The sequence below is a fragment of the Oncorhynchus masou genome, chromosome 3 (genome assembly GCF_036934945.1).
Source record: "Oncorhynchus masou masou isolate Uvic2021 chromosome 3, UVic_Omas_1.1, whole genome shotgun sequence".
In the NCBI taxonomy this organism is placed as follows: domain Eukaryota; kingdom Metazoa; phylum Chordata; class Actinopteri; order Salmoniformes; family Salmonidae; genus Oncorhynchus; species Oncorhynchus masou.
The window spans coordinates 21,072,646-21,090,279 of NC_088214.1; the positions used below are offsets into that span (position 1 = coordinate 21,072,646).

A 17,634-nucleotide genomic window follows, 5' to 3' on the forward strand; every position below is an offset into this window, starting at 1 on the left:
CCGTTGACTCCACCTCTTAATTAGTAAAGTGACCAAGTGGTTATTGGATACATTTCCCTTTTTCCCAGTTTGCTCTCTATGAGCTCCATGTACTGTAAATGTTTGGATGTGTGTGGCTGTGGAGGATGAGAAGACGGGAATAGTTTGTGTGTTTGTATGTGCGTGCACGTGTTTGTGTGCACGTGCACACTTAAAGTGTGTGTGTTTGGAGGACAGGATAGAGGAGCAGAGATGGAGTGGAGTTGTTTAATGACAGGAACAGCTGACTTGTTTAGAGAGCAGTGAAAGGTAATTAACCCTGGGAAAACTACAGCTGCCATGCGAGCTGTTCACTTCAGTGCAATCTGATTAGGAATCAATGCTTCAGCGCTGCCTGGCTCCTTTCAGACACACTGTGTGTGTGTACTGTGTGTGTTTTTTCTAGGTAAACTTTTCCCACCCGGAGGCCTCTGGGCATGGGAGACCTGCCGTTTGTGGCACCGGATTAGCTCGAACGGTTACTACGTTTCTCCAATTTGCCGACCACCTGGTAGCATTCAGGCAACCCTCCTCCTGCATGAAAAGGGTCTCCTTGGAAAGAAACAATGGCCAGGATTACTCTGTAGTGATGACAGACACCCGGGCTGGAACTTCTTTTCTCCCAAACACCTGTCAATGAATTAGTCCTTGTTAGTGTTTTGAAAAACTTATGTTCAATAACGATTTGAAAGATGCAAACTAACGTAGCATACAGTATTCACACCCCTTGACTTTTTTCCCATAATTTCAAAGTGAACTCTGTTTTTGGACATTTTACAAATTAATTAAAAATTAAAGCTGAAATGTCTTGAGTCAATAAGTGTTCAACCACCTTGTTGTAGCTAGCCTAAATAAGTTTAGGTGTAAACATGTGCTTAACAAGTCACATAATTTATAATGACTAGCTCATCTCTGTACCCCACAATTATCTGTAAGGTCCCTCAGTTGAGCAGTCAATTTCAAACACAGATTCATCCACAAAGACCAGGGAGGTTTTCCAAAGCCTCGTGAAGAAGGGCACCGATTGGTAGATGGGTACAAATTTTTAAAAAGCAGACATTTCATATCCCTTTGAGCATGGTGAGGTTATTAATTACACCTTAGATGGTGTATCAATACACCCAGTTATTACAAACCTACAGGCATCCTTCCTAACTCAGTTGCTGGAGAGGAAGGAAACTGCTCAGGGATTTCACCATGAGGCCAATGGTGACTTTAAAACAGTTACAGAGTTTAAGGGCTGTGATAGGAGAAAACTGAGGATGGACCGACTTTGTAGTTACTCCACAATTACTAACCTAAATTACAGAGTGAAAAGAAGGAAGCCTGTTCAGAATAAAAAATATTCTGGGACGGCAGGTAGCCTAGTGGTTAGAGCATTGGGCCAGTAACCAAAAGGTTGCTGGATTGAATCCCCGAGCTGACAAGGTACAAATCTGTTGTTCTGCCCCTGTTGACGCTAGGCTGTCATTTTTTATTTATTACGACAAGTCAGTTAAGAACAAATTCTTATTTTTGGCCAAGGAACAGTGTGTTAACCTTGTCAATTTGTACCTTGTCAGCTCAGGGATTTGAACTTGCAGCCTTTTGGTTACTAGTCCAATGCTCTAACCACAAGGCTATCCTGCCGCCCCATTATAAATAATAATTTGTTCTTAACTGACTTGTCTAGTTAAATAAAGGTTCAATTAAAAAATTAAAAATAATTCCAAAGCATGCATCCTGTTTGCAATAAGGCACTAAAGTAAAACTGCAAAAAATGTGGCAAATAAATTTACTTTATGTCCTGAGTACAAAGCTTTATGTTTGGGGCAACACATTTTCAAGCATTGTTTTGGCTGCATCATGTTATGGGTATGCCTGTCATCGGCAAGGACTATACATTTTTTTTTATTGAAAAAAAACGGAATAGAGCTAAGCACAGGCAAAATCCTAGAGGAAAACCTGGTTCAGTCTTGGGAGACAATTTTACCTTTCAGCAAAACTATAACTATAAACTATAACATAAGGCCAAATTTCTTACCAAGACGACATTGAATGCTCATGAGTTGCCTCGTTACAGTTTTGACTTAAATCAGCTTGAAACTGACAGAGCTTGAAGAATAAAAAAAATTAAAAAATGCAAATATTGTACAATCCAGGTGTGCAAAGACTGTAATCTGTAATCGCTGTCAAAGGTGATTCTAACATGTTTTGACTCAGGGGTGTGAATACTTATGTAAATGCAATATTTCTGTGTTTCATTTTCAATAAATTAGCAAACATTTCAATTAACATGTTTTCACTTTTTCATTATGGGGTATTGTTTGAATCTGGATGAGAGAAAAACAAATGTAATCAATTTTGAATTCAGGCGGTAACGCAACAAAATGTGTAATAAGTTAAGGGGTATGAATACTTTCTGAAGGCACTGTAGGTGTTAATTGATTGTGTAGAAGCTGCAATCCTGTGATACAGGTTTCATTTCCTTTGGGTTATTATTAGTCTTGGTAGTTATAGATAGCATGGAAGGAAACCATTCCATAAAACAAAGCAATATGCTGTTTTTGAATATTCAACATTTCTGTTCTGATTGAGATTGATATTTGATAATTAATTGCAATTCATCTAAAAAGACATCTTTCATAGAATAATATAACTATAAAAGTACCCCAAATTTAGTGAAAAAAATGTCTCTCTGATGGCTGAATAAGAAGAACCAATCTGGACTTTGTGCCACTGTGACTGTGTGGACCTGGTCCAGATTAACTCAATTTAGAAGGGAAGGCTTTGGGATGACTTTGGAAAGCGATTACAAGATTTTTAAATCACCTCAGCGCAGGTGTCACCGTCTGACTCTTTTATGGGGTGCTTTGCTAACTGGCTCCAATAACAAGTTTCCCCTGTAGTTATGCCATCATAACAAATCATTGAAGCGATAGTGGCTGGCCAGCCAGGCTCCTAATTGTCTGTTAAGAATTCTGTGGAGCCTCGTTCTCTTTATTGAAGCTTCTCAGTCTTGGGGAAGTGATAAGACAGAAGCCAGTTTGTAGAGCCCCGTATAAAAGTACTCATTTGGCATGAGACAAACACTTTGCTTGGCGGCCAGGATGGCTGCATTGGAGATGGTTATGTCTGAAATCACAGTTGTTTCTGGAAGTCCGGAAGCGCCCCTCTATGAGGATTTTGGTGTGTAAAAAGTGCCCACTGATCAGAAGATATTCTGTTTCCCTTTTACTCTATTTATGTGAATGGATTGGTGTTCTACACTTTGGCGATTGTTCATACGTTTTCTCTCCTTCTCACTCTGTGTTTGAACTTATATTATCAGTACAGAAATAGCATGGAATTGGGCAAGTCCGGTATGGTTACCTCCATACCTTACCTGGCTTAGCTTGTGTTGTCTCTTTAGCCTATTTGCTGTCACTGTCCACAGTTGGTTCTACTGTATTTAGCACCATTCCATCATCTTCTCATGGTACTGAATATTCAATCTTTCATTGGAAGAGGTATACTGTGACATTTTTGATGGGATGAGTTTGGAGTGTTACAAAGAGCAAACTACTCTGTATGACACTTTAAACTTGTATAACCCTTAAGTACTATGTTCTATGTTCAGTACATTTGAATCTCACAGAGGTGTTGCTTGAGAGGTCAAACTATTAGTTCAATCATATCTTTATTAATTCTGCATCATAAGAAAGACACCAATAACTGAAAATCTTTGGACCCATTTGTTTATATTTAAGGAATATTACATATATTACTTTTATAGGAACATTACACTATTATTATTTTCAAGAGTTTATAAAATGCAAAAAGAATCACCATCATTTTAAGCGCCGGCTTTGATATGAATAGGAAAATCAGAGCCCCCCCTTCCTCGCTTTCACCCTCCCCCTCCTAAAACGTTTCTTAGCTATTATTCTAATGTCCAGCTGCTAGCTTTTTAAACAGAGGGCATCTGATGGCTGCTTGGTCGCAGCACCGCAAATGAAAATAATTATTTCAAAAACTTGTTTATCAAAATAGTCTCTTACACTATGAATGAATTAGCATTTCAATGAAAGGTGGTGAAATCAGTTGTGTTCCTTATCATCATATACCATCTCAGTTTGGCTCTCCACTGACAAGGAATCACTGTCTGCACACAAGCAACCAGCGTTATTGTAAAGCACACTTTTCTTTTTTTTTAACATGACATATTGCTGATTCTAAGCACGGTGGACATATAAAAATATGATCAGTTTACCGTATAGACTTAGACATTCATTACAAGGAAATATGAAAGTAAATTGTACTATCTATCGTTTGCTGTTTGCACTTTATTATGCAGAAACAGAAAACACTTAGCATGTCAAATTAATCTGGAAATTATTCCCGGGTAAACTATAAACACAGAAGTTACCCCGCACATTTACCCTCCTTTTTTCTCCTTCCTCTAGATCAGAGTGTAATTGCCAGTAATCAGGTCTGTTTGCTGCTGATAAAACCTCTCTGAATGCGAGGAACCCTCTTTGTGTGATGACTCAATTATGCCAGAAGTGGCTCATCAAACCTGGCCCATCAGCTGCTTTAATAAATAAGGAGGAAAACTTGCTGCGGGCGCATTATAATTCCATTCATTCCATAATTAAATTCATTCCAGTTTTAACCCTTCATTCGTATAGTCTGCCTCTGGAAGAGGAAACAAAAACAAGGGAGGAGGGGAGGGGAGGGAGCGGGTACCGAACAGACAGTGACCTTGCATAGAGCATCTACCCATCCCCATAATTCAAAATGATACTGCTGAAGAAAGGTTAAGAGAAAAGGCTCAATGAGAAGAGAATGGATGGTATCAGTTCAGATAGAGCCCTTCTGTCTACATGCATTGTTTCCACACAGCTTTAGACAGTAATTATGTTAAAAGTGTAATCTAATCATAGCAGTTGGTTGGGGGAGTATGCGGGAGCTGACATTTTAAAACCTTATTTGGTGTTATTCTCATTTGCCTAGCTATCGTCTTGCATCTGCCCCAATCTAAAAGAAATGTAAGCAAAGTAATTCATGTTTATGGTCTTCGCACTTTTACTTACCCAACTGTAAGGTTTTATTGTTTTCTAAATTAAGTACCACTAGTACCATTGACTCGGTTTTACTTTATCACTATAGTGTCTGTTAATTACACAAGGGTGTCCCAAGTGCAGGGATAAGCTGGGAACAAGGGGACATTTGAATGACAAGGTTAATGATGATTATTATTATACTAATGAATATCACTATTAGTTGGAGCAGTAGCTTTACAGTTGTTGTTGGGTGGGTAAAAATTGTAACAGCACCACTTGTATTGATGGTGACATACAAGTACCGTTTGGCTTAGGAATCAGTCACAGTATTAGTTGTCATAGTTGCACAGATGTAGGATCTTAATTTGACCAGTTTCTCACAGCAGGAAAATAATCCTGCAGCAACAGGAAATGTGAATTTTTGTGTGGATTATAATTAATGGACATTTTTGTAGGGGTTGGTCCATTTTTTGTTAGGGCAAATCAAGTCTTTAGAAGCCTTTTTAAATCGTGAATACACTACACTCCTACACCTGTAGTAGTAGTTGTTTTAAACAGTAGAATGCAGCTTCAGTATCAGCAATATACAAAACTGCATGACCTTGTCAATGGTTAACCTTTTTGAAGTTCCAATAACACAAATAACCTCATACTTGTATATTTAGCCACTTGTTTGTATGGCTATGAGGAACAATAATTATGAACAATAATATGGTTGATTGCATTTATATTTTGTATTAGAGCATGGAAAACCACAGTTGGATGCAAAGTAACAGATCCAACGTATATGCAGTCCCCATTCAACCCCTCTCCAAACGGTGTGTGAGGCCATGGTTATTCATGACTGTTGGACTGGGAAGCCCTCTCCTCTCCCAGTCTCAGTCCGTCACAGCCCATTCTCTCCTATCCTCTGTGGTGGGAAAGGTAGCAGATGGAATAGGGTGGGGAATGGGCTGGTCCCAAGGACAGCATGCAAAGCAGCCAGATTAGCACATAGAGAATCACATAGAAACCCTGCGCATCAGGCATTAGGCAACTCTGCTCAGTATCCCCAGAGAAATCTGCCCCATACATGGGCAAATAGTCCTCAGAGAGCAAGACGTTATTTGTCTATTTGTGTTGGGGGGCAGGAAAATGATTCAGCAGATGACAAACCCACCGGCCTTCCTTAAATAGTAGTGAGTCTCTTTTTTCTTTTTCTTATGCTAATGATTCCGAGTCCCCCCCTTTTGGTTTGCAGAGGGGAAATGCTCTGAGTGCTGTAATTAAGATGTTTTTTTTCTTTTTCCTTTTTTTCCCAAAGCTAACAGAAATAAATAATTCCTGTAATAAGATCTGTGAAGTGAAGAGGCTTAATGTACTCATTGTGTTTGTCCTTGTTTTCCCTCTTGGATGTTTTGTGTTAATGAGACTGTGAGCAATTTGATCTCTGTCAAGCAATCAATTTGCATCTTGGTCCTTATTCAACCATGTGAGGTATTATCTTGTTTCCTGCCCATCACTATCTCTGACTGACTGCACGTTCACCAACAATGTCTATCACCACCAGCACCTTTAGCATTGAGAACAATATTATCAATATGATTAATTAGTTAACCAACCTACAGTATACAACAATTAAGATGGAAAACTTGGAAATTGAGAATCAGTAAAAAGTTAGTTTCTTGCCACTCCACATTTGATTTGTAGGCCTATATCTATTTTTATTAAAGGTATATTTATTTTGTTTTTTTGTTTGTTACAGAGAATGAATTTCATGCTCACACCCTGAAAAAAGTCAAGAATTGTGCACAAATCAACCAAGGTGGACTGCGTGGACCTTGCAGCACGTCGTATATATTGCCAAAAAAACTGCAAATAAAGGTAGGCTTAATATAATTTGATGATATATTTTCCAGTGATGGGTTTGGATACTATACATTTGGATGAAAGAGCATGGAGCTAGTTGATGCCCTCTACAATAAGGTTGAAATATAGCCAAGTTCATTTTCCTGGAGGGGGGGGTATTTTACCAATTAACTTTATCTGTGAACGGATACAGTCATGTATTTGTATGGCTAATGAAAGTGGTAGCCATGATGGTCTGGATAAGCAGCATGTTTAGCAGTGTCGTGTCAATGCTCTTTTGACCCCCGCAAAATATGTGACACAGATATTGTTTTACATATGCAGTAAGTTGAGTCTGCTGCCTTATTTTTATACCACAGCACTTGTATTGTAGCCTATTGTACGTTGAATGTGACTGTGCCTCCCAGGCTGCATTTAGACAAGCAGCCCAATTTTGATCTTTTTTTTCACTAATTGGTCTTTTAACCAATCAGATCAACTATGAAAAAGATCTGATGTGATTGGTCAAATGACCAATTAGTGGGGAAAAAGATCAGAATTGGGCTGCCTGTGTAATCGTAGCCCCAGTGTTCTACTTTTGAAAGCCGTTCCTAAGTCCAAAATGGCTGGCTGAAACCATGACAATGTCCAGACAGCCTTGGATGAAATAGTATGACCATAATGTCAACCATAAAGAAATGGGAAAACATTTTGTACCAATGACCACCAAAGATCTATCATGTGTATGTGTTATAGTTTTGTGCATTGTCAGGAATATATAACACAAACAAATCCCCACCTGAGAGTGTAGTAAATATTTAATACAAACAAAGCCTTATTTGAATTGCATGTACTATATCTACAGTATTTGTTCTGCCTGTGTAAATATATTCATTGAACATCATGTGTTCTCTCCATGTCTACTTCTCTTACTCGGAAACGTCCATAGGAGATTTCCACATTGCTCCATTACTTCTGATTCATCCTCTGCAGAATTAGGTACAGCTTTGAGTTTGTGAAGGACCAACAATAGCTTTTGTCGAATGGGTGTCAAAAGCACATGCTCTATACCCTCTCAGAACCTCTGTGCTGCTCACAAAGCAGAACATATAATACCTGAACACAAAAAGTTTGAGCTGTTTCTCCATCTCCCCTCAGATGACAATCAATCACATTTATTTATAAAGCCCTTCTTACATCAGCTGATGTCACAAAGTGCTGTACAGAAACCCAGCCTAAAACCCCAAACAGCAAGCAATGCAGATGTAGAAGCACGGTGGCTAGGAAAAACTCCCTAGAAAGACTAGATACAGGCCTTTGAAGGAATACAGTATGTAATTGAACGTTCTAACTCACATATTGAGCGCAGTTGAAAAATCATGAACTGACAAAATATCAGTCAAGTGTATACTCCTCAGGGTCAAAACCAAGTTCATCAGGTATCTTACGAAATAGAAGCATTATTATATTCAATAGAGTATTTTCAATATATTCAAATAAGTATTTTCAAAATACATGATATTTTGGCTTTACTTGTAAGATAGAGGCATTTAAATGGTTCATGTACAGAGCATTAAAAAGGCATTAAATCAGAGGTTATGTTATGAAATATTTAAAAAGTGTTTAAAACAAGTAGATTTGCATAATGTGAGTGTTGCCTCTCAGTAACACAGAAGTGCCTAATGTGAAAATATTAGTCAATCTGTGAAATTACACTATCTGAATTTGAAATTGAAATTAATTTGTATTATTGTAGACATTGTAACACATATACTATCTATACAAATCTTGTTTAATAAAAAAATGTATACAAAATGAATGAGTATATCTTGTCTGTTTGTTTGTCTGTTCATACGATGATGGAAAAATTGTAATGAACTAATGAGGTAAATTAGTTTTTACAGAATGTAATCTATAGTGTTTGGGTAGTTGTTTGTCTCAATAGGGCCCTAGTAATCAAAAGTAATGAACCTATTATGAGCAGGTCCTCCGAGGGCCCGGCGTGGCATTGAAGAGTGTGGCACATAAAAGGTTTATTAAAGTAAATTAAGGTCCATCACTGCCACACCTGCTCCCCTATTATAAATGTATGACAGGTCAGTGCCTTCAATCACAACAGCAAACCAGAGAGAGAAGTCATGTTTCCCATTACCAGGAAAAGTAACAGCGTATCTATCCTGTGACTCACAAATTTCACTGGCCTGTGACCACTATACACTGCCATCAGCCCAGAATAATTACCTTTAATAGGTTTTATTTGGGATCCACATGAGATGGTGACGAGGGAGAGTGGATGGATTTGAACAACTATTTTGGTCTAAACACACTGCTGTCTGTCTGTACCACCACCTGCACTTTAATGTCATTATTTTGCATTATGACGTTTTTTCCACCTCAAAGTTTATTTTGTTTTATTAACTTCACCTTCGGTTGGTGTTTTGCTTTTACGTGTTTTCATGACTTCACCCATTAAATGCCGCAGATAATCAACACATAAATACATAAATGTTCCGGGAAATATAGGGTAATGTTGATAGGAAGGTTCAAAGTTACTTCAAATAAACTTCAAGAACCCTCAAATTGGATGGATACAGCATCTGCTGAGCAAACGTCAACATCATTATTCCAGTCCCAGTTGTCAACAGAATCTGTATTTTGTTAAAAATTTGTGTTACACGCTAAAGAATACATTGTGTGTTCTTTATCAACAGATGGATTCAGAAGGAGAGGAAAACACACTCCAAACATGCAATGGTGGTAAAGGTCAGCAGCGTTGACAACTCTTACCATGTTCAAGCAAGCACATCAATAGCAGTAACTAAGCACTTCAGCAATTCACGCACATTCCACTTATACATCTATGGGGTCTAGGGAGGAATCAGTTCAACAATCCAACTTTACAACTGTCAGTTTTACAAATTATCTTACCAATTTGAAGAGCACTGCATTGCCATTATTTTATTCAGATGGGGAATTACTTCATCAAATTGGATCTGTGGCTCAAATTCGTTAAGGAGTGAATATATATAGTGTGATTGAAAACCCCTAGACTGGGGGATGCCATTATGCTAGTGTTCCAAGCCTCTAAGGTCTGGCTGGTGGCACCAGAGCCATTACTATGTCTGGGAAATTCATGGAAGCTTTATTATGGGGTTGTGCTTCATGGGAATACGGTGGACTTGAATGAGAATGAGATTTGCATCTGTGGTGCATGGCCCTCAGGGAAAATCGATTTGCCTTTTCAGATGATGTTGTCAAAGCTGTCAGGAGGATGAGCTACAGCAAATCTCAGAAAGAGGAGAGCAGATTGGGGTTGTGGATATTTAAAAAAAAAATCTATATAAAGGGTACCTTGACGATGATTTTAATCATATCAGAAGGCTTTTGTTGAAGTAAAATAGTTCATTATAAAAGGTTGCAATAAATCTATTTTGATAAGTGGCTGTAAAAGTCATCTTTTCATAGAACATTTGATAGAGTACAATCCAAAATCATACTAGGGGAACACCCCACTACCATAAGTGTAGTAGGCCACAACTGCTTATCAAAAACATGGAGCTCGTACAGTAGATCGGTAGCTTTGATCGGTAGCTTTGATCGGGATTGTGTTTCTCCAGTAGCCAGATGCGTAGTCACTCCACAGTGGAAATGTAAACATTACTATTTACCTGACGTACTTCTGTTTCTGTTTACAGTTCCAGCTGACTGCATCACCCAGGCTCCAAGGTAAGGGTTCACGACCTCTTTGTGAAAATAAACACTTACAGGTATCCTCTAATTCACCCCAGGTTTCTATGCACTTGCATACAGAATGAAATAGGCATCCTTTGTTAGTAGATGTGGTATGCTGGCCATTCTCTTATCTTGATAATACCGGTTATAATTGAATTTGGCCCTGTAGCTCTTCACTGCGCTTCTAGGTACTTCATTTGTATTAATCATCTCGACCATATACAGTTTCTTCAACCTTATGTTTACCTTTTCAATCAAGTTACAAAAAAACACTTGATTTTACTTTCTGAATCCTGAAATACAGTTGGGGAATAAACTGACAATGTTACATTTTACGTTCACTTTCAGTTCAAAGTAACGGCTATGGCCTTTTGTTGACCCCATTGCTCTTTTTATTCATTCATCCCCCCCACAACAGCACATATGGGTCTATGGCTGCTAGGAAGAGGCTCGCCCAGGAAGGGGTGCAGGGCGCCCCCGTCAACAAGAGAAAGTCTCTCCTGATGAGGCCCCGCCACTACAGCCCCAGTGAGGCGTGCTGTGAGGAGGAGAACGAGGACCTGGCACCGCCACAGGACAAAGAAGAGCTGAGGAACATTGACACTCCAGCAGGTAGACAGATGTCCTGTTGTTTGTCTGTTTTGATGAACAATTGACGCTGAATTTTAAAATCCCATCTGTTGCATTCATATTTCCCTCCCTCTCTATTGCATGTCTGCTCGCCATCAGCCAGACCCCATAGTCATTGTGTATTGGAAGTGAAAGACGAGACTGCTGGGTTCACATTAGTTGTGTCTGTCTCACGTCCTCAGTCCTACTTTTGACAGCTTATCTGCCATGATATTTTTGGCATGGCTTTTTCCCCTATTTTTGATGAGGCCAGATTTCAGACTCCTCCTTTCCTTTTTGTCTGTGTTTGGTTTTTCTGAAAAGCCATTCAAAAATGGGTTGAAAACACAGATAATTGAATAATGATCATGTTTGCTTTAGGCCATTCTGATGTCATCTGTTGATGTTTGTTTAGTAAAGTGAGTTGAGTTTAGAATATACACACGATTTATTGATTATTAACACAAGCTAATGTTGCATCTTAAACAGAACCAGGTTCCCTTCTGAAGTATGCTATTGCTTAACCATCTTCTTATAAAACCAATGTCACTGATACAAATATAATACATTTGTGATTATTTGTCGAAAGATACTAAGACCAAGGTGTGTACTCAACAATGACCTAAGGAAATGTTTGTTTATTTCATTGAGCCCCCCCCCCCCAAGCAAAACATTTCTATTTCCAAATGAATTGAATTTTGAGCATTTTGGCAACAATACCCATGGTTTACATGTGCATTCTCACCCACTATAATCTGCACTTATTTGGTATAGTTTTAACGATGTAACTAAGCAACAAACGTAATTGTCCCCTTCGAAAGCTTTTGTTAGGCCCTCTTAACACAGTCCAAATATACATAATTAGGCATAATGTCTACAGCTCATTATAGTACACATGTGGGTAGTTAAATGGACCAAGAGAGTAGCTCAATGAATTGTGCAGATTAATTGGAAATGGAATGTATTTGTTTCTGGGGTTCATATAACATTACAATTATCATAACCCTTTCTGCACTAGCTTCGCTATCTGTTTTTTCCCCTTTGATATCTTCCTTTGTTCATATACCTCCCTCTCATGGTCTGTTTGTGTTTCAAGCAGAGCTTTTATGTGTCTGTATTCAGTCACCACTACCTACTTGTACTGTATTATAACCTTTTAATGCAGAAAAGTTTCTCTTTTTTATCAAAAGAAGGCACCTGCAAACAGCAAGCCCTATACAATACAGTGAACATGTATCAAAAGGCAGGCAACACAAAGCAATGACTGAACATTGTGTGATTTACATAAGCCTACATACATTTGTAAATATATTTTTGTCACAATCAGGTCTGGGGATATTTTATGTGAAATGTCTATGACAGTTAAAGTGGATAGAAAAAGCAATAAGAATGTAACAGCGGGATACTGTTCATATCTGCATTTTAAAACAAGAGGGAAAAATAAGCCGCTAATTTGGTCGAGCCGCACTGCGTTCAACTCCAGCCAAGCTCCAACCACACTGCAGAGCGCCTGTAATGGCTATTCTGGAGTACAAACTGTTCACCTGTTCCAATACACAAACCACAGGAGGGATTCATGTTTTTCTCTCCCATGTGGTCTCTTTTCCACTGCACTTCTCACTGTGTGTGTACAGTTGAAGTGGGAAGTTTGGAGTCATTAAAACTCGTTTTTCAACCACTCCACAAATGTATTTTTAACAAACTATAGTTTTTGCAGGTCGGTTAGGACATCCACTTTGTGCATGACACAAGTCATTTTTCCAACAATTGTTTACATACAGATGATTTCACTTATAATTCAGTGGGTCAGAAGTGTACATACACTAAGTTGACTGTGCCTTTAAACATTTGGAAAATTCCAGAAAGGATATCATGGCTTTAGAAACTTCTGATAGGCTAATTTACATAATTTGAGTCAATTGGAGGTGTACCTGTGGATGTATTTCAAGGCCTACCTTCAAACTCAGTGCCTCTTTACTTGACATCATGGGAAAATCAAAAGAAATCAGCCAAGACCTCAGAAAACAAATTGTAGACCTCCACAAGTCTGGTTCATCCTTGGGAGCAATTTCCAAACGCCTGAAGGTACTACGTTCATCTGTACAAACAATAGTACGCAAGTATAAACACCAATGGACCACACAGCCGTCATTCTGCTCAGGAAAGAGATGCGTTCTGTCTCCTAGAGATGTGCAAATCCTTCTCAGAACAACAGCAAAGGACAAAAGTATCTATATCCACAGTAAAACGAGTCTTATATCGACATAACCTGAAAGGCCGCTCAGCAAGGAAGAAGCCACTGCTCCAAAACCACCCTAAAAAAGCCAGACTACGGTTTGCAACTGCACATGGGGACAAAGATCGTACTTTCTGGAGAAATGTCCTCTGGTCTGATGAAAGAAAAATATAACTGTTTGGCCATAATGACCATTGTTATGTTTGGAGGAAAAAGAAGGAGGCTTGCAAGCTGAAGAATACCATCCCAACCGTGAAGCATGGGGGTGGCAGCATCATGTTGTGGGGGTACTTTGCTGCGGGAGAGACTGGTGCACTTCACAAAATAGATGGCATCATGAGGGAGGAAAATGATGTGGATATATTGAAGCAACATCTCAAGACATCAGTTAAAGCTTGGTCGCAAATGGGTCTTCCAAATGGACAATGGCCCCAAGAATACTTCCAGAGTTGTGGAAAAATGTCTTAAGGACAACAAAGTCAAGGTATTGGAGTTGCCATCACAAAGCCCTGACCTCAATCCTATTGAAAATTTGCGGGCCGAACTGAAAAAGCGTGTGTGAGCAAGGAGGCCTACAAACCGGACTCAGTTACACCAGCTCTGTCAGGATGGAGGAATGGGCCAAAATTCACCTACCTAACTTATTGTGGGAACCTTGGGGAAGGCTACCCGATACGTTTGACCTTTAAAGGCAATGCTACCAAATACTAATTGAGTGTATGTAAACTTCTGACCCACTGTGAATGTGATGAAAGAAATAAAAGCTGAAATAGAAAGATTTATCTACCATTATTCTGACATTTCACATTCTTAAAATAAAGTGGTGATCCTAACTGAACTAAGACAGGGAATTTCTACTAGTATTAAATGTCAGGAATTATGAAAAATTGTGTTTAAATGTATTTGGCTAAGGTGCATGTAAACTTCTGACTTCAACTTGTATGTGTGTGTCATCCATCTGTACAAAAATAAATTATTTTCTGTCTGCTTTGCTAATTGTAACTAAACATAACTGACTTTTAATCTTTGTTGAAGTGGCTGATATTCATATCCCTTGGTTTAGAATGAAATGTCTCTAGCAACAAAAATATTATCAGCCACGTCATTGCATGTCTCAAAAAAATCCAGCTTCATATTTTGCATCAAAAAAATGAGTTTAACCATGTCTATTCCATTCACCTACTTCCTCTGTTGCTGGTCTGTCTTCACCTGCCTTGTATTGTGGGAGTGAATATACATCACATCCCTACATTTACACAATGCTTCAAAACAGGTTCGCCAGATAAGTCAGAGCGATACACTTCCTGCATTTAGCAGCTTTTATTTTGGGGGATTAAGTTGTATACTATGGCCTGATAATGACTAGTAGTATCGGTTTGGTAATGCCTTTATCATCCTCAGTGGAATCCACTTAGATTATATAGCCTACATAATTACATCCTAAATTATCTCCAGATCTATCAACCTATTGGACCCCCCCCCCCCCCCTTACTTTTAATTTGCTCTGTGACGTACTGTACAGATGACTTGTGATTTATAGAGTAACAACTCTTATGTCCTCACTAAAGAGCTTTAGCACTGAAAATAAGTTTCAATGATTTGGGGGATCAAAAGATATTTTAGTGAATCAATCCAGATGATAGCGCTCTATTGTTAATCATTGACCATGACTTAATATTAATATAATCAGCGGTGTCACTATATTAAGAGTCATTTAACATACATTTTGGAGATCTAAGAGCCTAGCTTTTCTGTTTGTTTCACTTAAACTGAACAATGCTTGAAACCAGAAATTCAAATGTCATGTCAAATATATTTGACCATTACACGCAGTCCTGGGATATAGTTAACATTTTGATATGTCCATAAAAATGTCCACTGATAAAAAGCAGAAAAGCTTTATTTTAAAAGCTTTTAGTAAAGAATCAATGTAAAAATTCATTCTCAGGTGCACTCAGTATAATGACCTATTGAAAAAGATTAATAAAAAGAAAGAAAGAATCAAGGGAAATCAGGATTTTTGTAAAAAATGTAATACTGAAATGTTTTCCTCTTTCTTGGTTCTTGTGCTTACATATGTATATGAGTTCTTAAATGAGTTGTTTGTGATTGACAAGTTAATATCTTTTAAAATCACAAAGCTCTGCTTGACGTACACCTCAACTACCTAAAACTGATGTTCAGTGCCACAACCCATGTAAATCTCTGTCATTATCTGGTCTGTCTAAATCCACATCAAGTTGTTGTATTCTGATTAGAGATTTCAAAGAAGAGGAAGACAATCTTGTTCCTCATCTTTAGGTTTCATGTTCAGCTAGCCAAAACAAGTGTCTTGTGTATTATCTCTGATGTACTTGAGGAATTGCCAGGAAATCTTGCAGTTGCTGTCCTGTCCATACTATTACTATTTTCATTACATATTGTATTTGCCAATCCTCTTAACAGTCATTTCAAACAACAAGACATGCGTTTTCTAGATAGGAAAAAGTGTCTCTACAAAACATTATGACTAAGCTGAAGTGAGGACATACAAGATTGTTACTCTCTGCCTAACCAAATGTTCTCTGAAAAGCATGGCCTTAATATGAACAATTGACTCAAGCTTGAAAAAAACATCACAACATAGTTTTTGTTCTCATTTGCTTTTACTTTGTTTCTAAGATGGATACTCAGAAACACTTAACAAGCCCAAGAGAAATGGCTGCCAGGACGCAATAACAAAACCCCATGATTCCTTTGGATGGTCTGAAGTGGTGACTGACTTTCCCCATCAGGAGGCTGCAGCCTCGGAAACTCTGGAGGACGAAGAAGTGGCGGAACTAAACCAAGAAGAAGAGGAAGAAGACCAAAGTCAGGACAGGATGAGTATGACTTGCAGATCGTCGCCACGTAAAAGCCCATACAGAGACAGCTGGGAAGCCGAGTGGGAGCCTCTGTCCCTGTCTCATTCTGCAAGGGTGAATGGCTCCAATGGGTCTATCAGCAGCCCCTCCAAAGCCACCACCGCAGAAAGATACCTATTGGGGAGAAACGACTACCTACACATGAGAGACCATGATCCTGACTCGGTCCTTAGTGGGTACAACATGGGCAGAGCAGGTCCCTTCCAGACAGGGACCCTGCGGCTCTACCGATCAACCCCCAGTGAGGAGGACAGTGAGGGGGAGCCAGAGGTGGAGAGGCCTCCTCGGCTGGAGGCCTGGGCTCTGGGCCTGCAGGAGATGGAGAGACCCCTGAGCCTGGAGATGGACAGAGGAGACAGAGGAGACAGAGACTGGGACAGAGGGAGGGTGAACCTGAGTCTCCTGGAACAGGCCATGGCATTGCAGTCAGAGCAGAGGCAGGTCCTCCACAATGCCTACAGGGAGATGGACAGGTTCCTACTGGAGCAGATGACCAATGAGAGGAGGCACCAACGGCTACTGGATGTGGACACCAGGGTGGGCTATCATGGATGCAAAGGTACAAATACTTCATTTGAAAATATCTTATTTCTTTGTTAATTCAAGATTCTAGATGTTTTATTTTATAACAGCTTTTTATCAACGTAATGACAGTGAGGACCCTTTTAAGTCCATCCTTTGTTTTTGTATGTGTACTATTAAGGCCACCTGAGAACAATAGAACTACATACAGTGAATATTGCACTTATTCTAATGAAGAGTAGTGGGCATAAAATAAGTATGCAGCAGACATGATTATGCATGTTTATCTAGTATGAATTAGACCACTTGTGATTTCAATGATGAGATGCTTCGAAATGTCAAAATAATAAAGAATCATATTCAGCGGGGGAAATCCTCTTAAGTACGAAACACATTTTGGCAACAATTGAAGTAATAAATAACCAGACTAAAATAAAAAAAATAACAAAATCTTCTGATGGAATTGCTACTTCCCAGAATATTGGATTTTGATAGGAATCAACTGGATATTTAACCATGACCATAAGTCTTAAATCCGCCCAAAGTACCCCTCATGTTTTCCACTGATTCTTCAAATGACTGCAGCCTAATGTGTAATCCCAAATGTAATCTTTCGATGGATGGGCATTAAGAAGTCAATGCCATGTGTTGAACTGGAAGCCTTAACTAAAAGGACAGATTAATATAGAAGCATTTTGCAAAAAGTGTCTGGCTCTATGCATGATACTGTACTTTAATCTATTTGTTTCTATGTACATACAGA

General features: G+C 38.9%; 1 protein-coding gene across 9 annotated transcripts in view; it reads left to right on the forward strand.

The window, feature by feature from the left end:
• Positions 1–17,634, forward strand: part of LOC135512532 (suppression of tumorigenicity 18 protein-like) — a 63,197-nt gene that overhangs the window by 28,139 nt on the left and 17,424 nt on the right. For all 9 annotated transcript variants that reach the window (XM_064934655.1, XM_064934662.1, XM_064934672.1 and 6 more), the window contains 5 exons: positions 6,787–6,905; positions 9,581–9,632; positions 10,565–10,595; positions 11,020–11,213; positions 16,108–16,908. In XM_064934655.1, coding sequence (XP_064790727.1) covers positions 6,787–6,905; positions 9,581–9,632; positions 10,565–10,595; positions 11,020–11,213; positions 16,108–16,908 — 1,197 coding nt within the window. The remainder of the gene's footprint in view (positions 1–6,786; positions 6,906–9,580; positions 9,633–10,564; positions 10,596–11,019; positions 11,214–16,107; positions 16,909–17,634) is intronic.